Raw genomic sequence first — 26,037 nt, 5'->3', positions numbered from 1 at the left:
TCTCTCTATAAGAAAATATGTCATCTATTGGCCTGTAGTGTATTGCATTGGAACCAAGGGTGGTGTAAAAAGTGTTGCTGGGCAAATAAAAGTGTCCACCGTGACATAACACCATATATGTATTATACAGACCGCACTGATAATTCCTTTCAATACTTTTACTGCGGAAAACAGAATAGTTTTTTTTCTCTATAAGACAATATGTATTCCATATACAGTTATTCCCATTGTGGCCAATGGAATGGGTTGAGTAAAAGGCCAGCAACACTCTGTATTATTCAGAGCCCTATGAAATGACACCATACATACAGTATATACATTCTACTGACCCTACTGAGTATTTCCTACAATACTTTTACTGCGACACCCAGAATAGTTTTGGCTTTTTTAAACCAATATGTATTCCATATGGTGATTCGTATTGTGGCCATTTATTTGACCTTGGAACAAGTTTTAAAACCCACATTTAATGCAAATGTAACTTAAATATGAACAAATAGGAATCATTGTTAATGTTAAGACTATAATTGTTCATATATCATGAGTAAATACAGGTTATTGAAACGTTTCTACTATTACTTGGGGGGCTTTTATTTGGAAAAGTTCTGAAATTCCGTGACCCGGATGTACTCTGTTAGTGTTGCTGACGAGACGCTGAAAGCAGGTTCTCCCTTTCCAGTATGTAGCCAGCTAGCTAACGACACAATTATCATAACAGATTGCACTCAGATTAACGTTTTATAATATAATATTTATACAACTTCACCACGGAATTTGCTAGCTATTGGCACGCGCTGATACTTAACTTACTCTGAATTGGTAGTATGACAGCGTTAGCTTGAATACTAGCTATTTGGCCATGCATGTTTATTGGTTTTTGCTTGTAGTATAACTAGCCAAGTTACCGAGACATCAGTTTAGCTTGCTACTATCGAAAGGTCAAGTTTGGGGCGTAAACGGATATCTACACGGTCCCATGTGTTATACGTTTAATTAAAAGGAAGATGAACTAGTTATGAAAGTTAATTATTGCTTGTGAATAAAGCTTGACAGCTGTCTGATGCATCAGTTTGCCAGAATCTATACTGAACAAAAATATAAACGTAACTATTAACGATTTCTCTTAGTTACAGTTCATATAAGGAAATCAGTCAATTTAAATAAATACATTTGGCCCTATCTATGGATTTTACATGACGAGGCAGGGGTGCAGCCATGTGTGGGCCTGGGAGGGCATAGGCTACCCACTTGAGATCCAGGACCAGCCAATCAAAATGTGTTTTTCCCCACAAAAGGGCTTTATTACAGACAAAAATACTTCTCAGTTTCATCAGCTGTCGGGGTGGCTGGTATCAGACAATCCCACAGGTGAAGAAGCCGGATGTGGAGGTCCTGGGCTGGCATGGTTACACGTGGTCTGTGGTTGTGAGGCCGGTTGGACATACTGCCAAGTTCTCTAAAATTACATTGGAAGCGGCTTATGGTAGAGAAATTAACATACAATTCCCTGGCAAGAGCTCTATTGGACATTCCTGCAGTCCAAATGCCAATTTCACGCTCCCTCAAAACTTGCAATATCTGTGGCACTGTATTGGGTGACAAAAATGCACATTTTAGAGTGACCTTTTATTGTCCCCAGTACAAGGTGCACCTGTGTAATTATCATGCTGCATAATCAGCTTCTTGATATGCCACACCTGTCAGGTGGATGGATTATATTGACAAAGGAGAAATGCTCACTAACAGGGAAGTAAACAAAATTTGAGATAAACATTTTTTTGGTGCATTTAAAACATTTCTGGGATCTTTTATTTCAGCTCATGAAACATGGGACCAGGACTTTACATGTTGCGTTTATATTTTTGTTCAGTGTATAATGAAACCTGAGTTTCCTTCATTTAATACATATACTAAAACCCAAAACTATTTATCATGAGGGGAATTCCATTTGCTCATGATTTTATTTTTATATATAATTTTTTCATGTACCTTGGCAGTCGGAAGGTAGACAAGGTGACAGATACAGAGGGAGAAAGAGTATAGGGAGCAAGGTGGAATTTGGAACCCCGTCACTAGCTTGCATGTGTGGTCTGGAGTCTGCCGGACTAACTAGACCAGACTCCGGCACCCATTTGCTCATGTTTTCCGTCAGTGAAATGATCCCCTCTTTCTCTTCCCCATCTCTCCTAGGCTGATCGACCCATTTGATCAGCTCCTGGTGGAACATCGTCATGACCTGACGAATTGTCCCTTTCCTATTTAATCATGAATGACAAGCTGGTTTTTCTGGGTCTCCTGTACTTTGTGCAGGGGATCCCCTATGGTCTCCAGTCCTTGTTGCTCCCTGTCTACCTCCGTGGGGCGGGCCACTCCCTCACCCACATCGGCTTGACCAAAATCCTCTACTTCCCCTGGGTGCTCAAGGTCCTCTGGGCACCTCTGGTGGACCGTGTGGGCACCAAGCGGCGCTGGCTGGTGGCCACGGTCTCTGGCCTGGCGCTTACTTGTCTCTCCAGTGCCGCTCTGGCCCCGGAGGCCCACATCTGGGGAGTGGTGGGGACTCTGCTGGCCATGAACGCCCTGGCATCGATTCAGGACATCACAGTGGATGGGGCTGCTGTGGGACTGCTGAAGGGCCGTAGCGAGCTGGGCCTGGGCAACATGGCTCAGGTGGTGGGCTACAAGGCCGGCTCGGTGTTCGCCGGGGGCGGGCTCCTGGCTGTGATTGACGTGGCCGGGTGGGGCCCTATGTTTATGCTGTTGGCCTTTGTGTACTTCGGGGTGGCACTGTTTGTGTTGGGGGCCCCCGTGCTGGACAATGAGCTGTTGAGGGGCCAGGCAGAGGGGAGGAAGGGGGTCCAGTCGGACGCTGTGCATCCCTGGAGGGTGTGGCGGAAGCTGCTGTCAGTACCTGGGACGCCCTGGACCATGATCTACGTTCTCACATACAAACTGGGTAAATCTGCTAGTCAGTCTGACAACCATGTACACTCACCTACTGTACCAACTAGAGAAGTACCTAAACGTCTTAACACTAACCTCCACTCTCATCTACTGTACCAACTGGAGAAGTAGCTAAAAGTCTTAACACCAACCTCCACACTCACCTACTGTACCAACTAGAGAAGTAGCTAAACGTCTTAACACTAACCTCCACACTCATCTACTGTACCAACTAGAGAAGTAGCTAAAAGTCTTAACACTAACCTCCACACTCATCTACTGTACCAACTAGAGAAGTAGCTAAAAGTCTTAACACTAACCTCCACTCTCATCTACTGTACCAACTAGAGAAGTAGCTAAAAGTCTTAACACCAACCTCCACTCTCATCTACTGTACACTGAAGCTGATCCACTACAAGGCTACTACATAAGAAACCCACTATTCCATAAATGACTTAGCCAAAGCATGTTTTCTTCCAATAGTAGTCCTACATTATTTAATGCAAAACATAGCAAAACATTTTGCAACGGAGTACAAAAACGAAAGGTTTCTTATTGGACAAGTTCTCATAGTCCCTGCCTGTTTCAGTCTGTTTTATTCCATTTGGTGCCTATTGAATGCAAGCCTGATGACCTGTAGCCTCATTTGTGAAGTGGGTGGCAGGTAGCCTAGCAGTTAAGAGCGTTGGGCCAGTAACCGAACGGTCGCTTGTTCAAATATCTGAACTGGCAAGGTGAAAAATAAAATCTGTTTGTGCTCTTGAGCAAGGTACTTAACCCTAATTGCCCCTGTAAGTCGCTCTGGATAATACCTTGTGCGAAATGACTAAAATGTATAAATGAAGTAAGCAAGACAGAATCATATTTTCTCCTTTCAGCTGTGGTCTCATTTCTTACCACTGTTGCCCTGAACTATTTACTACAGCCACAAAGTTTTAAAAAAGGGCTATATTGTAAAAATGTACTTTTTGGTCTTAATTTAAGGTTAGGCATAAAGTTAGAGGTATGGTTAAGGTTAGGCATAAAGTTAGCAGCATGGTTAAGGTTAGGCATAAAGTTAGCAGTATGGTTAAGGTTAGGCATAAAGTTAGCAGTATGGTTAAGGTTAGGCATAAAGTTAGCAGTATGGTTAAGGTTAGGCATAAAGTTAGCAGTATGGTTAAGGTTAGGCATAAAGTTAGCAGTATGGTTAAGGTTAGGCATAAAGTTAGCAGTATGGTTAAGGTTAGGTTTAAAATAACATTTGTGTCTGGGGTAACTAACGATGACCCTGATCTAGACTGATCATCTAGTCTGTTGATGAATAAAGGGAATGAGTGAGTTATTCCCAGGGACTTGGTAATGAGTCCAGAACCTACTTAACGTTCCATTTTTTAGAAAATATGACATTTTGAACTCTGTGAATAGCATTTATGTACAAAGTAACAGGTATATATTAGGGCTAGTGAGATGTTAGGAATGTTGTCCTTTAAAAAATGTATTTGTCTCCAAGTTTATATTTGCAAGAGAAAACGTTCTATGATGAACACAGTTTGGTTTTAAGCATCGTGTGTATGTATGTGTGTGTGAGCGAGAGTTGATATGAACACAGTTTGGTGTTAAGCATCGTGTGTATGTGTGTGTGTGTGAGCGAGAGTTGATATGAACACAGTTTGGTGTTAAGCATCGTGTGTATGTATGTGTGTGTGAGCGAGAGTTGATATGAACACAGTTTGGTGTTAAGCATCGTGTGTATGTATGTGTGTGTGAGCGAGAGTTGATATGAACACAGTTTGGTGTTAAGCATCGTGTGTATGTATGTGTGTGTGAGCGAGAGTTGATATGAACACAGTTTGGTGTTAAGCAGCGTGTGTGTGTGTGTGTGTGTGTGTGTATGTATGTGTGTGTGAGCGAGAGTTGATATGAACACAGTTTGGTGTTAAGCACCGTGTGTATGTATGTGTGTGTGAGCGAGAGTTGATATGAACACAGTTTGGTGTTAAGCATCGTGTGTATGTATGTGTGTGTGAGCGAGAGTTGATATGAACACAGTTTGGTGTTAAGCAGCGTGTGTGTGTGTGTGTGTGTGTGTGTGTGTGAGCGAGAGTTGATATGAACACAGTTTGGTGTTAAGCAGAGTGTGTGTATGTATGTGTGTGTGAGCGAGAGTTGATATGAACACAGTTTGGTGTTAAGCAGCGTGTGTGTGTGTGTGTGTGTGAGCGAGAATTAATATGAACACAGTTTCGTGTTAAGCAGCGTGTGTGTGTGTGTGTGTGTGTGTGTGAGCGAGAATTGATATGAACACAGTTTGGTGTTAATCAGCGTGTGTATGTATGTGTGTGTGAGCGAGAGTTGATATGAACACAGTTTGGTGTTAATCAGCGTGTGTATGTATGTGTGTGTGAGCGAGAGTTGATATGAACACAGTTTGGTGTTAATCAGCGTGTGTATGTATGTGTGTGTGAGCGAGAGTTGATATGAACACAGTTTGGTGTTAATCAGCGTGTGTATGTATGTGTGTGTGAGCGAGAGTTGATATGAACACAGTTTGGTTTTAAGCATCGTGTGTATGTATGTGTGTGTGAGCGAGAGTTGATATGAACACAGTTTGGTGTTAATCAGCGTGTGTATGTGTGAGCGAGAATTAATATGAACACAGTTTCGTGTTAAGCAGCGTGTGTGTGTGTGTGAGCGAGAATTGATATGAACACAGTTTGGTGTTAAGCAGCGTGTGTATGTATGTGTGTGTGAGCGAGAGTTGGTAGGAACACAGTTTGGTGTTAATCAGCGTGTGTATGTATGTGTGTGTGAGCGAGAGTTGGTAGGAACACAGTTTGGTGTTAATCAGCGTGTGTATGTATGTGTGTGTGAGCGAGAGTTGGTAGGAACACAGTTTGGTGTTAATCAGCGTGTGTATGTATGTGTGTGTGAGCGAGAGTTGGTAGGAACACAGTTTGGTGTCTGTCAGCAGGAGGGGATTATGTAAGGATTAGTGTGTCTGTATGTCTGGTGTTTTTTTCAAGGAAATTGAAATGGAAGACGCAGCGTCACACTGGTGTGTGTGTTTGTTTGGGTGTTGGGAAAACATGTTCTATATACATTTGCATACTTGTGCTTCTTTGTGAATGTGTGTGCCATTGTTTTTCCTGTATGTATTTGTGTGTGTTTGAGAGAGAGTGTGTTAGGGGTGGCACAGTAATTGGATGATCCCAGGCAGACACTAGACAGGAGAGTAAGACAGTTCGTTTGAGGGGTTCCACTTTCACCATCTCCATAGCAATCATTTTCATCATCGCCATTATCGTTAACATCCTCATCCTCATGATGTTATCAATATTAACATAATAATCATATCGAATATAATCAGCATTTACAAATAACCGGCTTAGTTGTCCGCTCTTTATTTCAGAATAAAAAGGTCAGACTGTTTGTGTGCAACTGTCAGGTGAAACTCAACAATCCATGTGAATGTGAGACTGTTTGTGTGTGAGATTTTAGAGTGAAAGGTCTGCCTTAAACCCCCCCTCCCCCAACACACAAACACACTCATCTCAGACCCCTCTCCCACTCACTCTTAATGAACACAGCGAGTTTGCTCTGTGTAGAACCGCACAACCAATGAGAAGGAACCGTTTGGATGACCCCTGTGTCATTTGAGGTCGCGGACATGGGACTTGCTGTCTGGGCAGAATCCCAGAGAGAGAGTTGGGGGCAAAAGGGATAGAAGGAGAATGAACCTGTGTATTGTAGTCCGGGGAACACTGATGGAGGGATGGGCTAGTATTGGTAGATGGGAAAGTGATAGCGCTGCTCTTATTGGGTTTAGTACCCACTGATCTAGGATCAGATTAACCTACCCTACAATAATAACCTTAACCACTAATCAAACAGAGAAAAACTGACCCTGTATCAGTCAGTGGTTAACTTGGGGCCAACATCTACAGATGTAAGATCTTAATTTGATCACCCTGTTGTTGCAGGTAATTTCCACTTTAAAATGTCAGACTTGATTTGCACTAACAAAAAAAATTATCAACCCCTACAAAAATGTCCATTAATTATAATCCATGCAATAATTTAAATGTCCTGTTGTTGCAGGATTATTTTCCTGCTATGGGAAACCGCCAACCTCTGCCATGCACAGCCATACTGGATAGACTGTGAGACATGGGAGAGAGGATGGCAGAGCATGGGTGAGAGAGAGGGGGGCCTGGGAAGTGGGGGGAGAGAGCGGTGTGCGGGGGATGTGGGTTAATTTTCCAGAGGGAGAAAGGAGGACGGCAGGGAGGCTGAAGGGGGGATGAATTAATGAAGAACCACCACATGGTGCCCAGAGGGAGACAGAGAGCGATGGATAAAGGCAAAGAGGCCCAAAGAGAGAGGACAGTATTGGGACGATATAACAGGACTTTTTCAATACTGGAGCCAAACCAACCAGTGACCCTGTTTGGTTGTCCATAACACTGCTCCCCTAGATTGCATAGTCAGTGTTTGATATCTATGCTGTTGACAAAGTAAACAATCATTGGTCAATACACTGGTAACGTGTAGTTAGGGCTGGGTGATATATCATATTTCAAGGTATACCGGTATGGATTTTTATAAAATCGTCTGTAACGATATGTTGATACAGTGCTAAATAAATGAAAAGTCAGATTTGTCCTAGTTTGGTTGAGTATAAAACAATCAGGAAGGAGAAAGAACATTAAACCAATTAGAATGAATCTGTTGCCATCCTAGGGTTATGCACTACTCATAAAACATATTTATAGCTTGTATTATTCAGAAACATAGAATACCGTCAAACACTGCCATGCAGTCAAAAGAATGAGAAATATATTGTGATATGTTATTTTGGCCATATCGCCCAGTCCTACATGGAATGTTAGGACCCCTGATTGGTGGAATGGTGTAGATCTCCTGGTGCTATGGAGCTCTGTAGTGCAACAGCTTTCTGTAGAAAGGTTAGCGAGGACAGTTATAGTTCATGTGGTTATGGGAGTAAAACATAGTTGGTAACATAAGAGCATTTTAGCAAAGTGACCCATCTGGGTAGGGTGGGTGGGGTTCAAGTTTTTTTTCCCATGCTTCAGCCTAGTTCCTTAGGGGTTCAACAAACTCTGTGACACCCTGCAATGTGCACACCTGTAGGGATTGCTGTTAGTGTGTGTGTGTGTCAATGGAAGGTGTACGTAGAACTGTAGCTTACTGATTTACTTGTTCCCAGGGTGTGTTTTGTGTCTTGTTTTCTCCTAAGTGTCCTCGTGATCCCATCTGATCCTGTCCTCTAGTGTCTGAGCTTCATGTGATCACTCTGTTACCCGACCATTCTGTTTCCTAATTGACTCTCACTCTGATCCCTCATCCTGTTCTCTCTCTCTCACTATTTTTAATTTATTTCTTTCTTTCTTTCTTTCTTACTCGTGCACAAACACCTCTTGTTTCCCATCAGCAACCTGTCAGCCCTACTCTCCCCATCACCCCTCCTGTACCAAATTCCTCATTCTCCTCAGTCTCATTCTTCCACATTTTGCCCCTTTTTCTGCATCCCTCCTCCTCTATAAACCCAGTCTCTCTCCATAAATCATTCTCACTATCTCTCTCCCTTACCCCTCTCTCTGTCTGTTCATGTTTCTCCCTTACCCCTCTCTCTCTCTGTCTGTTCATGTTTCTCCCTTACCCCTATCTCTCTTCGTCTGTTCATGTTTCTCCTTTACCCCTCTCTCTCTGTCTGTTCATGTTTCTCCCTTACCCCTCTCTCTCTCTGTCTGTTCATGTTTCTCCCTTACCCCTCTCTCTCTCTCTCTCTCTCTCTCTCTCTCTCTCTCTCTCTGTGTTCATGTTCTCCCTTACCCCTCTCTCTCTCTGTCTGTTCATGTTTCTCCCTTACCCCTCTCTCTCTCCGTCTGTTCATGTTTCTCGCTTACCCCTCTCTCTCTGTCTGTTCATGTTTCTCCCTTACCCCTCTCTCTGTCTGTTCATGTTTCTCCCTTACCCCTCTCTCTCTATCTGTTCATGTTTCTCCCTTACCCCCCTCTCTCTCTGTCTGTTCATGTTTCTCCCTTACCCCTCTCTCTCTCTGTCTGTTCATGTTTCTTCCTTACCCCTCTCTCTATCTGTCTGTTCATGTTTCTCCCTTACCCCTCTCTCTCTCTGTCTGTTCATGTTTCTCCCTTACCCCTCTCTCTCTCTGTCTGTTCATGTTTCTCCTTTACCCCTCTCTCTCTGTCTGTTCATGTTTCTCCCTTACCCCTCTCTCTCTCTCTCTCTCTCTCTGTTCATGTTTCTCCCTTACCCCTCTCTCTCTCTGTCTATTCATGTTTCTCCCTTACCCCTCTCTCTCTGTCTGTTCATGTTTCTCCCTTACCCCTCTCTCTCTCTCTGTTCATGTTTCTCCCTTACCCCTCCTTCTCTCTGTCTGTTCATGTTTCTCCCTTACCCCTCTCTCTCTGTCTGTTCATGTTTCTCTTTTACCCCTCTCTCTCTGTCTGTTCATGTTTCTCCCTTACCCCTCTCTCTCTCTCTCTCTGTCTGTTCATGTTTCTCCCTTACCCCCCTCTCTCTCTCTCTCTGTTCATGTTTCTCCCTTACCACTCTCTCTCTGTCTGTTCATGTTTCTCCCTTACCCCTCTCTCTGTATCTGTCTGTTCATGTTTCTCCCTTACCCCTCTCTCTCTATGTCTGTTCATGTTTCTCCCTTACCTCTCTCTCACTCTCTGTTCATGTTTCTCAACTACCCCTCTCTCTCTCTATCTGTCTGTTCATGTTTCTCCCTTACCCTTCTCTCTCTGTCTTTCTCTCTTATCCATTATTTTTCTCTCCACCGTGTCTCATTTTCTGTCTCTGTCATTCTCCCTCTCTCTGTCTCTCTGTCATTCTCCCTCTCTCTCTGTCTCTCTGTCATTATCCCCCTCTGTCTCTCTGTCATTCTCCCTCTCTATCTGTCTCTCTGTCATTCTCCTCTATCTGTCTCTCTGTCATTCTCTCTCTCTCTCTCTGTCTTTCTCACCCTCTCTGTCTCTGTCTCTCTCCCACTCTGTCTCTCTATCTTTCTCCCATACTCCCCTCTCTACTAGTTTCTTCTTTGTGGATGCCTAATGAAATCCCCACTGAAATGGACAATTGTTGCTTTGCGAATATTTATAGAATTGAATAATCAGCCTTGTTGTGTTTGTCTGCACTCCCCTTTTAAAGAAATAATGAGTTTGAAGCAGTGGGAGCACTGAATGCTGTAGAGACACAGAACCACTGGTAAAGAATCAAGCATAGGAGGTTGGTGGCACCTTAATTGGAGAGGACAGGGCTCGTGGTAATGGCTGGAGTGGAATGAGTGGATTGGTATCAAATATATCAAACACATGGTTTCCATGTGCAACAGCAGCCTGTGGTTTATTAGACTTCATAAAGGCTTTAAAAGAACAATCTGTTGTTCATACAACAACAAAGGTGTTACCCCATCCAGTGTTTTGGTAAATATCTCAGGGATGGGGTTGGAGGAATGTAACCCCTCTCAAATTCATAGACAGAGCTAGGACTGACCTTACCTTCAGGCTATGCTCAAACCCTACACCCCAACCCGAGCACCTCTGGTCTCCAGCTCCTGCTCAGCCCAGTCCAAACTCTTCTCTTCCCTTGCACAACCCGATTGTGGAACTGGCTTCCCCCTAAAGCTAGAACAGCAGAGCACCCCCCCCCCCCCCCCCCTGCATAAAAATGCATTTAGTGAACTAACACTTTTCTTTCCTTACAAACTCTGACTTTGCTGATAACTACTTTATTGAGGAAAAATGTACTTAAATGTACTTACTATAACTGTGATATGTGGTTGTGGTTGTCCCACCCAGCTATCTTAAGATGAATGCACTAACTGTAAGTCACTCTGGATAAGAGCATCTGCTAAATAACCAAAATGTAAAAATTAAATATGACATCAAAATGATAGTTATAACCATATTTTTAGGCTATTTTGATGCAGTGTTTGTTTACAATAAGACCTACACTGTTTACATACAAATTAGTAAAACAAATGTATATTTGGGGTTTTGATGGAGTAAAATAATTTAACTAAGCTCATGAGGCATTTGAACTACACTGAGTGTACAAACATTAGGAACACCTGCTCTTTCCATGACAGACTGACCAGGTGAATCCACGTGAAAGCTATGATCCCTTATTGATATCACTTGTTAAATCCACTTCAAATCAGTGTATATGGAGAGGAGGAGACAGGTTAAAAAAATGCTTTTTAAGCCTTGAGACAATTAAGACATGGATTGTGTATATGTGCCATTCAGAGGTTGAATGGGCAAAACCAAAGATTTAAGTGCCTTTGAACAGGGAATGGAAATAGGTGCCAGGCGCCCCGGTTTGAGGGTTTTTCACGCTCAACAGTTTCCCATGTGTATCAAGAATGGTCAACCACCCAAAGGACATTCAGCCAACTTGACACAATTGTGGGAAGCATTGTAGTCAACATGGGCCAGCATCCCTGTGAAACGCTTTCGATACCTTGTAGAGTCCATGCCCTGATTAATTGAGGCTGTTCTGAGGGCAAAATGGGGTGCAACTCAATATTAGGTATGTGTTCCTAATGTTTTGTACACTCAGTATATATTCTTCAAGAATCAATGGGTGTGTATCAATCATTTCAACGTCAAAAAAATTGGTGTAGCAATGGCAGATTGTCCATTTAAGTAATGTCTTGCCTCAAACTATCTACCCTGTTGGATGATAAAAAGTTCCCCAGGTTTCAACCGGTGATGGTGGGAAATAGTGAGTAATACAGTAGCTGATAGCTGTTTATGTTAGTGCTGCCTTGGAATATAGAATATAGACGCTGAATGAATATGTCATCACAGCAGCCTCTGTTTATCCCTCTCATTCTCCTTCCATACATTTAGCTTGGCTGTCACATAGCGCTGTCACAACGTGTGCGTTGTCCTAGCGTTCCCGTGTGCCAGGAGGTTTTCAGCGTCTTCTCTAAGAACTCCTTTTGATATCCTTCTCCATTTCATGTGAAAGATTCTCTCTCTATTGTTGTTTTTCTTCTGGCCAAGTGTGTGGTGTGTGAGTGTGTCGTCTCTTTGACAGCAGTCTCTGAGCTGTCACTCAGCACTCCGTCTCCCTGTCTTTGTGAAGTCACTCTCCATTAATAATGGCGGCAGCGCTGAATATTTTACAGCGTCGTTCGGGCAGAAAATTGTCCCGCCTTCGAAACCACACAGCGACAGAGGCACTATTGTCTCACTGATAAACTTTTATTTCACCAGAAAGCTCTGTGACTGAGGCTTGTGTTATCTGAGGAAGTTTTACATTAGGCCCTTTTGAAAAATTACGCAGGATATTCACATTTTTTTTTTTTTACATCTATTATTGATACGATCTAGGAATAGTGTATGTTGTTAGATTAAGAAAGCACCAATACAACATTGTCCAGTCTATTAAAGGTAACTGCTTTGTGCACTGTCACAGTGTTTAAGAGTTGTGTTTAAGAGTTGTCATACACAGTGAAGACATCCACTATTGTTTTCTTCCTGTTTTCCTTTAAATAGCTCTGTCACAGGAAGGTGGATTGTGGGTGTTTTTGAGTATGTTTATTTCCAACAATGGCTAATCCATCGTAGTTGACTCTTGGCTATGTTGTAGATAAAATGACTAAAACTACAGATGAAGAGATTTGTGTTTAGAGTCTAACTCTCTCTTGTCTAACCTGAACTCCAACTGGTTTGTCCTCTCTCTCTGTCTCTATCCACAGGTGAGCAGGGTGCGGTGACCATGTTCCCTCTCTTCCTTTTGGACCATCACATGACAGCCCGGGAGCTGGGGTTCTGGAACGGCATGATCGCCATGTGCTTCTCAATCTGTGGCTCCTCCCTCGGTGGCCTGCTGCTCTCCCAGTTCAGGTAGCGTTCAGAGGCAGCACTCTCCTGTTAGCGTTCAGAGGCAGCACTCTCCTGTTAGCGTTCAGAGGCAGCACTCTCATGTTAGCGTTCAGAGGCAGCACTCTCCTGTTAGCGTTCAGAGGCAGCACTCTCCTGTTAGCGTTCAGAGGCAGCACTCTCCTGTTAGCGTTCAGAGGCAGCACTCTCCTGTTAGCGTTCAGAGGCAGCACTCTCCTGTTAGCGTTCAGAGGCAGCACTCTCCTGTTAGCGTTCAGAGGCAGCACTCTCCTGTTAGCGTTCAGAGGCAGCACTCTCCTGTTAGCGTTCAGAGGCAGCACTCTCCTGTTAGCGTTCAGAGGCAGCACTCTCATGTTAGCGTTCAGAGGCAGCACTCTCCTGTTAGCGTTCAGAGGCAGCACTCTCCTGTTAGCGTTCAGAGGCAGCACTCTCCTGTTAGCGTTCAGAGGCAGCACTCTCCTGTTAGCGTTCAGAGGCAGCACTCTCCTGTTAGCGTTCAGAGGCAGCACTCTCCTGTTAGCGTTCAGAGGCAGCACTCTCCTGTTAGCGTTCAGAGGCAGCACTCTCCTGTTAGCGTTCAGAGGCAGCACTCTCCTGTTAGCGTTCAGAGGCAGCACTCTCCTGTTAGCGTTCAGAGGCAGCACTCTCCTGTTAGCGTTCAGAGGCAGCACTCTCCTGTTAGCGTTCAGAGGCAGCACTCTCCTGTTAGCGTTCAGAGGCAGCACTCTCCTGTTAGCGTTCAGAGGCAGCACTCTCCTGTTAGCGTTCAGAGGCAGCACTCTCCTGTTAGCGTTCAGAGGCAGCACTCTCCTGTTAGCGTTCAGAGGCAGCACTCTCCTGTTAGCGTTCAGAGGCAGCACTCTCCTGTTAGCGTTCAGAGGCAGCACTCTCCTGTTAGCGTTCAGAGGCAGCACTCTCCTGTTAGCGTTCAGAGGCAGCACTCTCCTGTTAGCGTTCAGAGGCAGCACTCTCATGTTAGCGTTCAGAGGCAGCACTCTCCTGTTTGTGTTTAGAAGCAACACTGTCTATAGTGCCCATTTTAGCGTCACCCCACCCCATCACCTCCCCTCCCCATATTGGGGGGATGTGTGTGTGTGTGTGTGTGTGTGTGTGTGTGTGTGTGTGTGTGTGTGTGTGTGTGTGTGTGTGTGTGTGTGTGTGTGTGTGTGTGTGTGTGTGTGTCTGTCTGTCTGTCTGTCTGTCTGTCTGTCTGTCTGTCTGTCTGTCTGTCTGTCTGTCTGTCTGTCTGTCTGTCTGTCTGTCTGTCTGTCTGTCTGTCTGTCTGTCTGTCTGTCTGTCTGTCTGTCTGTCTGTCTGTCTGTCTGTCTGTCTGTCTGTCTGTCTGTCTGTCTGTCTGTCTGTCTGTCTGTCTGTCTGTCTGTCTGTCTGTCTGTCTGTCTGTCTGTCTGTCTGTCTGTCTGTCTGTCTGTCTGTCTGTCTGTCTGTCTGTCTGTCTGTCTGTCTGTCTGTCTGTCTGTCTGTCTGTCTGTCTGTCTGTCTGTCTGTCTGTCTGTCTGTCTGTCTGTCTGTCTGTCTGTCTGTCTGTCTGTCTGTCTGTCTGTCTGTCTGTCTGTCTGTCTGTCTGTCTGTCTGTCTGTCTGTCTGTCTGTCTGTCTGTCTGTCTGTCTGTCTGTCTGTCTGTCTGTCTGTCTGTCTGTCTGTCTGTCTGTCTGTCTGTCTGTCTGTCTGTCTGTCTGTCTGTCTGTCTGTCTGTCTGTCTGTCTGTCTGTCTGTCTGTCTGTCTGTCTGTCTGTCTGTCTGTCTGTCTGTCTGTCTGTCTGTCTGTCTGTCTGTCTGTCTGTCTGTCTGTCTGTCTGTCTGTCTGTCTGTCTGTCTGTCTGTCTGTCTGTCTGTCTGTCTGTCTGTCTGTCTGTCTGTCTGTCTGTCTGTCTGTCTGTCTGTCTGTCTGTCTGTCTGTCTGTCTGTCTGTCTGTCTGTCTGTCTGTCTGTCTGTCTGTCTGTCTGTCTGTCTGTCTGTCTGTCTGTCTGTCTGTCTGTCTGTCTGTCTGTGTCTGTGTGTGTGTGTGTGTGTGTGTGTGTGTGTGTGGTAGGAGAACAGCACGGGGAGATGCTTTGTAAATTGAGGCAAGGAGACAGGCCCCAGCAGCAACACTAGGTATTCTGTGTCCTACAGCTGATAATTCAAAGCATTCACCAATAATCAACTATTTCTATTGACCTAACATGAAGTGAACTAAATGTGTTATTTTTGAGAGAGATCACAGATCAGACTTTAGCCTAAAAGTCATTAGAATCTGCAGCAGCGCCATTTGCTCGTGAAAAATGTCACTCCTATAGACTCTCCTTGACGTCATCTTATTTTCTAAGAATAATATTGAAGTTCCTAGCAAACGGTAGTAGAACATACGTTTGGAAAGGCAGCAGCTGCACAACAAAGCAGGGATGCCTCAGCTCTAGAGATTAAAGTTCTCCTTTCAATTGCTAGTTAACCTTACATTTTCGCCAACTGCCATTACAGCACATACACTACCCTAACTCAACCTCCAATGCATAAAACAATACATGTGATGTAATGCAATCTATAAATAACAACAATACGTAAGTAAGTATTTTCCCATACATGAGACATACATTATATATACAAAAGTATGTGGACACCACTTCAAATGATTGGATTTGGCTATTTCAGCCACACCTGTTGCTGACAGGTGTATAAAATTGAGCACACAGCCATTCAATCTCCATAGACAATCATTGACAGTAGATTGGCCTTACTGAAGACTTTCAACGTTGCACCTTCATAGGATGCTTCCTTTCCAACAAGTCAGTTCATCAAATTTCTGCCCTGCTAGAGCTGCCAGGTCAACTATAAGTGCTGTTATTGTGAAGTGGAAACATCTAGGAGCAACAACGGCTCAGCCGCGAAGTGGTAGGCCACACAAGCTCATAGAATGGGACCGCCGAGTTCTGAAGCGTGTGGCGCATACAAATCATCTGTCCCCAGTTGCAACGCTCACTACCGAGTTTCAAAATGACTCTGGAAGCAACGTCAGCACAAGAACTGTTTGGTGGGAGCTTCAGGAAATGGGTTTCCATGGCCTATCAGCCACACACGAGCCGAAGATCACCACACACAATGCCAAGCGTCGGCTGTAGTGGTGTAAAGCTTGCAGTCATTGGACTCTGGAGCAATTGAAAAGCGTTCTCTGGAGTGATGAATCACTCTTCACCATCTGGCAGTCCGAAGGACAAGTCTGGGTTTGCCGGATGCCAGGAGAGCGCTACCTGCACCAATGCATAATGCCAGCTGTAAAGATTGGTGGAGGAGGCATAATGGTCTGGGGCCGTTTTTCATGGTACGTGCTAGGCCCCTTAGTTCCAGTGAAGGCAAATCTTAACGCTACAGCATACAATGACATTCTAGACGATTCTGTCCTTCCAATTTTGTGGCAACAGTTTGGGGAAGACCCTTTCTTGTTTCAGCATGACAATGCCCTCGTGCACAAAGCAAAATGGTTTGTCAAGATCGGTGTTGAATAATTTGACTGGCCTGCACAGAGCGCTGATCTCAACCCCATCAAACACCTTTGGGATGAATTGGAATGCCGACTGCGAGCCAGGCCTAATCGCCCAACATCAGTGCCCAACCTCACTAATTATCTTGTAGCTGAATAGAAACAAGTTCCCACAGCAATGTTCTAACATCTAGTGGAAAGCCTTCCCAGAAGAGTAGAGGCTGTTTTAGCAGCAAAGGGGGACCAACTACATATTAATGGTCATGATTTAGGAATGAGATGTTCGAAGTGCAGGTGTTCACATACTTTTGGTCATGTAGTGTACATCACCTTATTCATTGCTAGCGCTCACAAAGCTAAATTGGTTAATGATAAGCATTAGCATCGAGATGAAATAGAATATGAAGAGAATACCAATGTCTTGTCTTTCTATAAAACGTCTGCAGAAGTCTGTGGTCTGTCCTGTTTTAATTACATCTCCATATGGTCTCTGATGCTGGCTCCCAGGTATTTGTCACACTAGCCATAAAGAAATATGACCAAAAACAATGTTGTTTGGAATCTCTTTCACAAAAGCGCTGTCAAATTTTTGGGGTACTTCTACTCTTTCTTCCTGTCTAACTTTTTGAGAAGGCACACCTGTTAATTGAAATGCATTCCAGGTGACTACCTCATGAAGCTGGTTGTGAGAATGCCAAGAGTGTGCAAAGCTGTCATCAAGGCAAGGGGTGGCTATTTGAAGAATCTAAAATATAAAACATATTTAGATTTGTTTAACACTTTTTTTGGTTACTACATGATTCCATATGTGTTATTTCATAGTTTTGATCTTCATTAGGACTCGGGCAGAATTGTCACATTTTCACACACAGAGTTGCGTTCACCTGACACTGTACACCCAGTCCAGATTCCCACAGAATGACTCACCACCACTCTCCCCCACCTCCCAACACGCAAGCACACATACGCACACTACACAAAGCCAATCCACCAAGCCATCTCAATGCTCTCAAATCAAATTTGAACATTTCTCCTGGGGCCCATCAGAAACGTCTGAGTGGTCAGAGACTGACCGCCTCACACAGATCCCAGAGAGCCTATATGGTATCGCAGACCAGCCCGTGTGAGGTGTCAGTAGCGAGGCAGGTTCTCCTCTCACCCCATCACTACTGCAACTCCTCAGAGAGCCAGATTTGAAAGAGTGTCATTGAGAAGGAGAGAATAAAAAATGAGGGAAACAATGTCTTTAGCATGTGTATGATAGCAGATTGGTTTTCCGGTGGAAAGGGTAAAGAAGGAGAAATGAGAGAGGTGTTGTAGAGCCTGTAGACGTAAAGACTGACAGAATGGACAGATACTATTTGGTATCAGATATAAGTATAGTGGTAATGGTAATGTCCATGTGGTAATGTCCTTGTCAGATGGTATAGATGTCAGATACCAGACAGTGACACGTGTCTGGTTCGTCTGATAGACAGGATCCTTTGGGGACTGATAGGCACAGTGGTAATCCCTGGGAGACACACACACACACAACACACAACACACAACACAATGCTCTAAGGGGGTGAGAAGTGGGGAGCTCCTTGGGTTATTGATTACCCCATGAGCCATTCCTATCGGGAGACACAGTTCTTAGACTAACAAGGAATCAATTAGCGTCTGGGGGACATGTCGTGGGTGGGTGTGCGTGTCGCGGTTTCCGTTAGCCGGTAATAGCCGGCTTATGGCCAATAAATATTTTTTAAGCTGATAAATAAAATTTGTACCGGCCAATTGTCTGGGAGAGGGGAAAAAATCCCATAGCAAGATTATGCCTTTTAGCATAATCCATCAATTTCCATTGATGGAAATGCCAGTTGATGTAAATACATTTGACCAGTCATGCTTATTGGTCTATGGGTTAATTTCCCTAATTTTGTGGAAGTAAATTGGCATGTGTATATTTTTGTTAGTCGTTATGATTCTTATTTATCACACATGCACAGCATACAGAGTCTAGCGTACAGAGCCTAGCGTACAGAGCTTAGCGTACAGAGCCTAGCGTACAGAGCCTAGCGTACAGAGCCTAGCGTACAGAGCCTAGCGTACAGAGCCTAGTTTAAGCCGAACATCTTTGACAGCATGAGACCTGCTGCTACGGCTCCTCAAATCAAATCAAATCAAATGTTATTTGTCACATACACATGGTTAGAAGATGTTAATGCGAGTGTAGCGAAATGCTTGTGCTTCTAGTTCCGGCAATGCAGTAATAACCAACAAGTAATCTAGCTAACAATTCCAAAACTACTACCTTATAGACACAAGTGTAAAGGGATAAAGAATATGTACATAAAGATATATGAATGAGTGATGGTACAGAGCGGCATAGGCAAGATACAGTAGATGGTATTGAGTGCAGTATATACATATGAGATGAGTATGTAAACAAAGTGGCATAGTTAAAGTGGCTAGTGATACATGTATTACATAAGGATGCAGTAGATGATATAGAGTACAGTATATACATATACATATGAGATGAATAATGTAGGGTATGTAAACATTATATTAGGTAGCATTGTTTAAAGTGGCTAGTGATATATTTTACATAATTTCCCATCAATTCCCATTATTAAAGTGGCTGGAGTTGAGTCAGTGTGTTGGCAGCAGCCACTCAATGTTAGTGGTGGCTGTTTAACAGTCTGATGGCCTTGAGATAGAAGCTGTTTTTCAGTCTCTCGGTCCCAGCTTTGATGCACCTGTACTGACCTCGCCTTCTGGATGATAGCGGGGTGAACAGGCAGTGGCTCGGGTGGTTGTTGTCCTTGATGATCTTTATGGCCTTCCTGTGACATCGGGTGGTGTAGGTGTCCTGGAGGGCACGTAGTTTGCCCCCGGTGATGCGCTGTGCATACCTCACTACCCTCTGGAGAGCCTCTCCACTACTGTTCCATGTGGATAGGAGGATGCTCCCTCTGCTGTTTCCTGAAGTCCACAATCATCTCCTTAGTTTTGTTGACGTTGAGTGTGAGGTTATTTTCCTGACACCACACTCCGAGGGCCCTCACCTCCTCCCTGTAGGCCGTCTCGTCGTTGTTGGTAATCAAGCCTACCACTGTTGTGTCGTCCGCAAACTTGATGATTGATTTGGAGGCGTGCGTGGCCACGCAGTCGTGGGTGAACAGGGAGTACAGGAGAGGGCTCAGAACGCACCCTTGTGGGGCCCCAGTGTTGAGGATCAGCGGGGTGGAAATGTTGTTGCCTACCCTCAGCACCTGGGGGCGGCCCGTCAGGAAGTCCAGTACACAGTTGCACAGGGCGGGGTCGAGACCCAGGGTCTCAAGCTTGATGACGAACTTGGAGGGCACTATGGTGTTAAATGCCGAGCTGTAGTCGATGAACAGCATTCTCACATAGGCATTCCTCTTGTCCAGATGGGTTAGGGCAGTGTGCAGTGTGGTTGAGATTGCATCGTCTGTGGACCTATTTGGGCGGTAAGCAAATTGGAGTGGGTCTAGGGTGTCAGGTAGGGTGGAGGTGATATGGTCCTTGACTAGTCTCTCAAAGCACTTCATGATGACGGAAGTGAGTGCTACGGGGCGGTAGTCGTTTAGCTCATTTACCTTAGATTTCTTGGGAACAGGAACAATGGTGGCCCTCTTGAACCATGTGGGAACAACAGACTGGGATAGGGATTGATTGAATATGTCCGTAAACACACCAGCCAGCTGGTCTGCGCATGCTCTGAGGGCGCGGCTGGGGATGCCGTCTGGGCCTGCAGCCTTGCGAGGGTTGACACGTTTATATGTTTTCCTCACATCGGCTGCAGTGAAGGAGAGTCCGCATGTTTTAGTTGCAGGCCGTGTCAGTGGCACTGTATTGTCCTCAAAGCGGGCAAAAAAGTTATTTTGTTTGCCTGGGAGCAAGACATCCTGGTCCGTGACTGGGCTGGTTTTCTTTTTGTAATCCGTGATAGACTGTAGACCCTGCCACATACCTCTTGTGTCTGAGCCGTTGAATTGAGATTCTACTTTGTCTCTATACTGACGCTTAGCTTGTTTGATTGCCTTCCGGAGGGAATAGTTACACTGTTTGTATTCGGTCATGTTTCCGGTCACCTTGCCCTGATTAAAAGCAGTGGTTCGGGCTTTCAGTTTCACGCGAATGCTGCCATCAATCCACAGTTTCTGGTTTGGGAATGTTTTAAGCGTTGCTATGGGAACGACATATTCAACGCACGTTCTAATGAACTCGCTCACCGAATCAGCGTATTCGTCAATGTTGTTGTCTGACGCAATACGAAACATATCCCAGTCCACGTGATGGAAGCAGTCTTGGAGTGTGGAATCAGATTGGTCGGACCAGCGTTGAACAGACCTCAGTGCGGGAGCTTCTTGTTTTAGTTTCTGTCTGTAGGCAGGGATCAACAAAATGGAGTCGTGGTCAGCTTTTCCGAAAGGAGGGCGGGGCAGGGCCTTATATGCGTCGCGGAAGTTAGAATAGCAGTGATCCAATGTTTTTCCAGCCCTGGTTGCGCAATCGATATGCTGATAAAATTTAGGGAGTCTTGTTTTCAGATTAGCCTTGTTAAAATCCCCAGCTACAATGAATGCAGCCTCCGGATAAATGGATTCCAGTTTGCAAAGAGTCAAATAAAGTTTGTTCAGAGCCATCAATGTGTCTGCTTGGGGGGGAATATATACGGCTGTGATTATAATCGAAGAGAATTCCCTTGGTAGATAATGCGGTCGACATTTGATTTTGTGGAATTCTAAATCAGCTGAACAGAAGGACTTGAGTACCTGTATGTTGTTATGATCACACCACGTCACGTTAACCATGAAGCATACGCCCCCGCCCCTCTTCTTACCAGAAAGATGTTTGTTTCTGTCTGCGCGATGCGTGGAGAAACCAGTTGGCTGCACCGACTCCGATAGCGTCTCTCCAGTGAGCCATGTTTCCGTGAAGCAAAGAACGTTACAGTCTCTGATGTCCCTCTGGAATGCTACCCTTGCTCGGATTTCATCAACCTTGTTGTCAAGCGACTGGACATTGGCGAGAAGAATGCTAGGGAGTGGTGTGCGATGTGCCCGTCTCCGGAGTCTGACCAGAAGACCGCTTCGTTTCCCTCTTTTACGACGTCTTTGTTTTGGGTCGCAAGCTGGGATCCATTCCGTTGTCCTGGGTGAAAGGCAGAACACAGGATCCGCTTCGCGAAAGTCATATTCTTGGTCGTACTGATGGTGAATTGACGCTGCTCTTATGTTCAGTAGTTCTTCTCGACTGTATGTAATGAAACCTAAGATGACCTGGGGTACTAATGTAAGAAATAACACGTAAAAAAAACAAAAAACTACATAGTTTCCTAGGAACGCGAAGCGAGGCGGTCATCTCTGTCGGCGCCGCTCCTGGTGCTGCTGGAGGGAAATGTGCTTTTATAAGCCCAATCATTGCGCAACAATTCTAACTGAAATCTTGTGTTAAAAACAATTTTGATAGCATGATAAAAAATAACTACTATTTTTATTTCTCAACTGGTATTGGAAGTACACTTCCCATTCGCCATTCTAAGTGCCTATAATGGCAGGTAGGCTTCAGTGCTACCTGCTACCTTGAACCGTTTAGAAATTACAGCACTTTTTGTACATAGTCCCTTCATTTTAGGGGACAACAAGTATTGGGACAAATTCATGTGTATTAAAGTAGTCCCATATTCCTAGCACGCAATGATTACATTATTTACCATTCATTTGTAAACGGTTCACCTGCCGGGCGCAATGCACGCTGACATGGTCACCAGGTGTACAGTGTTTAATCCAACACATTGTTCCGGTTGGCTTCCGGGTTAAGCGGGCATTGTGTCAAGAAGCATTGTGGCTTGGCTGGGTTGTGTTTCGGAGGATGCACGGCTCTCGACCTTCGCCTCTCGCTAGTCAGTTCGGGAGTGGCAGTGATGGGACAAGACTGTAAAAATACCACGAAATTGGGGAGAAAAATTCTCAAATGTCCAGTAAATGAAAATGCTGCCAGTCAAATGTCCGGTGGCACATTTTCCTAATGGAAACCCTGGAGTGTGGGTGTGTGTGCTACTGTAGAAGGAAATTTGGTGTTGTTTTTGTTAGCATACACATACTACACAGTATTCTTTGCCTGTGTGTGTGTCAAATGGCATTTGTGACTGGTTGTCTGTCTTGTGTGTCTCCACAGTATTGGCTCTCTGATGAGGCGTGTGTTTGTGATGCGGACTGTCAGTATGGTGTTCCAGAGCTCCCTCCTGACCGTGCTGGAACCTTCCCCGCTCATGAAAGGTGAGAGAAGACCAGACTGCACTCTGACCACAACTTGACGAGGCAGCATTGACCCCGTTTACATGCGTATTCCGGATAGTATTCCGGATAGTATTCCGGATAGTATTCCGGATAGTATTCCGGATAGTATTCCGGATAGTAGCTCATATCCCGCTTAAGGTCTTGTTCAGGATAAGCTGTTTACATGCACCTTTGATATCCCGCTCACGAATATCCCGGTTTCCATGAATAAACTGAATTCCTCATATTCCTCATTTTAAATTCATATGGGTGAAATGGAATAGTAACTGAAATCTGGACACTGACTGTAGGCCTGTAACCTCTCACATGTAGAGTAATAAAATATTAACTCTGCAGAATTATGCATTTCTTGCAGTAAAATTAGACAACAAATGTTAATTTTGTGTCTGGAAGAGGAGTGGAAAAGTCTGATTTCTTTCTTTCAGCATCATTTGAGAAAATGTGAATGTGTGTAATGTTTTGTCTTTGACACTGTTATGCAAGCGGACAGTATTTCAACCACATAAAATATGCAGACGAACTGAAGTCTTATCAGAAACTTGTTTAGTCATTTTCTCAGCTTTTCCTTTCCTTAAAACCGGTCAAACTGATTGGTCCGGTGCAGAATGTCCAAATGCAATCTTTCCACTGTGTTGGAGTTACAACAGTAAATGGCATAAGATGTTTACATACCACAGTATCCCATCAGCATATCCCAGGCATCTTATCTGGGTTTCTTATGACCATGATACAAGCTTTTTGCGGTTATTGTATATGGGATAATGTCATCTGATCACTAACCATGGACATACATCATTGACTCTAACCAGCCTGTCCTTTTCCACTGATCTAGACCTGTACATGTCTCTAGTCCCCCACAAGCCACATCTGTTTGTCTACCCGTAGCTCGATATCTTTCTTTCACCTTGCGCAAAGTGGGAGCAGGAGGCAGGTGAATGTGTGACTCTGATGAATGAAGGCAGGCACCTCCATGTGACCTCACTGACTCACACAGGTAGTCAAGACTATTATGAACAAACCCACTGGGCTCGCAGATCCATCCGCTTTGCTACACATGATGGACTTTACTGGATACCCATCGTATGCATCTACAACGGCCACACTCTAACTTCCTGACCCCATAGCGAAACAAATAACACTTATGTCTTATGTTACCCATCCACATTCAGGCCTATACATATAACATTTAGTCACGTGTAACCCATCCACATTCAGGCCTATACAAAAAATATTTAGTCACGTGTTACCCATCCACATTTAGGCCTATACAAAAAACATTTAGTCACGTGTAACCCATCCACATTTAGGCCTATACAAAAAACATTTAGTCACGTGTAACCCATCCACATTCAGGCCTATACAAAAAACATTTAGTCACATGTAACCCATCCACATTTAGGCCTATACAAAAAAACATTTTGTCACGTGTAACCTATCCACATTTAGGCCTATACAAAAAACATTTCGTCATGTGTAACCCATCCACATTTAGGCCTATACAAAAAACATTTAGTCACGTGTAACCCATCCACATTTAGGCCTATACAAAAAACATTTTGTCACGTGTAACCTATCCACATTTAGGCCTATACAAAAAACATTTAGTCACGTGTAACCCATCCACATTTAGGCCTATACAAAAAACATTTAGTCACATTTTGGCTGTGCTTAGCTCTATTACGTTTATTTTTATCCTAAAAAAACTCTATTCCTTGCCGATGACAATCATACCCATAACATGATGCAGCCACCACCATGTTTGAAAATATGAAGAGTGATACTCAGTGATGTGTTGTGTTGGATTTGTTCCAAACATAGTGCTTTGTATTCAGGACTTAAAGTTCATTACTTTGACAAAAACAAATTGCAAATGTACCTTATTGCAAACAGGATGCATTGTTTTGAAATATTTGTATTCCTTCTGTCATTTAGGTTAGTATTGTGGAGTAACTACAATGTTGTTGATCCATCCTCAGTTTTCTCCTATCACAGCCATTAAACTATGTAACTGTTTTAAAGTCACCATTGGCCACATGGTGAAATCCCTGAGCAGTTTCCTTCCTCTCCAGCAACTGAGTTTAGAAGGACGCCTGTATCTTTGTAGTGACTGGGTGTATTGATACACCATCCAAAGTGTAATTAATAACTTCACCATGCTCAAAGCAATATCAAATATCTGCTTTGTATCTACTAATAGCTGCCCTTCTTTGTGAGGAATTGGAAAACCTCCCTGGTCTATGTGTTTGAAATTCACTGCTCGACTGAGGGACTACAGATAATTGTATGTGTGGGGCACAGAGATGAAGTAGTCATAAAAAAAACGATGTTAAGCACTATTATTGCATACAGAGGGAGTCCATGCAACTTATTGTGACTTGTTAAGCACATTTTTACTCCTGAACGTATTTAGGCTTTCCATAACAAAGGGGTTGAACATGTATTGACTCAAGACATTTCAGCTTTTCATTTTTTATTCATTTGTAAACATTTCAAAAAACATAATTCCACTTTGACATTATTGAGTATTGTGTGTGACACAACATCTCAATTTAAGCAATTTTAAACTTGGGCTGTAACACAACAAAATGTGGAAAAGGTCAAGGGGTGTGAATACTTTCTGAAGGCACTGTATGTGGTGGAAGAAGAGGTGCGTGAAGAGGTCCGTTTACAGCGCTTTGAGCATCTCTCACAAACATCCCATTTTAATCTCATGACTAAATTGAAGGAAAGCTGAAAGCAGAACAGAAGCTTTCTCAGTGACCTGTTTGAACCTATGTTGAGCTGTTCACTCTGGGAACCTCTGGAAGTGGAGGCCTCCCTCTTTAGAGCAGGAACAATGATGTCAAAGATTAAAAAATGTTTTGCTGTAAAATTCTCAATATTACATGAGTGCTCCATTTTCTCACTCTGATAAGCTGAGTTAGTGTCTCGCTCTCTGAATCCTGTGAAATGGAGAAGTCTTAAAACTCGACATCTCCGGTGAATAATTCAGCGTCAGTGGGAGCTGTGAGACACTCTGTGTCGCCTGTGTTCTGCTGTCTTCAGAGAGGGAACAACTTGTTTGGGGGAACGCGAGGAGACAGCACCCCCCTCACTTCCACCTTTGTTGTCTCGGTTCAGCGACAGATCAGGCTCCACTGATATACGCTGTGCCACTGAGCTCTCCTTCTCACACCATCCAGTAGGGACTCTGAGTGAAAAGAAAGAGGCACATTTAGATAACACCACTTTAAGACAGGAACGCAGCAATGTCACTAGTTCAAATACCTGAGTCGACAAGGTGAAATATCTGTCAATGCGCCCTTGAGCAAGGCACTTAACCCCTAATTGTTCCAGGGTCGCTGTTGATAATGGCCTTGACCCCACTCTCCAAGGGTCTCAGGGAGAGTGGGATGTGCAAAAATCACATTCCCAATTCACACGTGT

The 26,037-nt window shown here is 44.1% G+C and overlaps 1 protein-coding gene across 2 annotated transcripts in view; it reads left to right on the top strand.

Annotated features, from left to right (window-relative positions):
- Nucleotides 1–629: 629 nt before the first annotated feature.
- Nucleotides 630–26,037, top strand: part of LOC110525402 (major facilitator superfamily domain-containing protein 3) — a 31,804-nt gene continuing 6,396 nt past the window's right edge. Inside the window, exons 1-4 of one of the 2 annotated variants that reach the window (XM_036979543.1) lie at nucleotides 630–678; nucleotides 2,191–2,956; nucleotides 12,680–12,827; nucleotides 22,490–22,590. In XM_036979543.1, coding sequence (XP_036835438.1) covers nucleotides 2,266–2,956; nucleotides 12,680–12,827; nucleotides 22,490–22,590 — 940 coding nt within the window. In that variant the 5' untranslated portion in view covers nucleotides 630–678; nucleotides 2,191–2,265. The other variant, XM_036979544.1, reaches the window with a different exon arrangement.

The sequence above is a fragment of the Oncorhynchus mykiss genome, chromosome 6 (genome assembly GCF_013265735.2).
Source record: "Oncorhynchus mykiss isolate Arlee chromosome 6, USDA_OmykA_1.1, whole genome shotgun sequence".
In the NCBI taxonomy this organism is placed as follows: Eukaryota; Metazoa; Chordata; class Actinopteri; order Salmoniformes; family Salmonidae; genus Oncorhynchus; species Oncorhynchus mykiss.
This window is presented reverse-complemented; position numbering and strand designations above follow the sequence as displayed.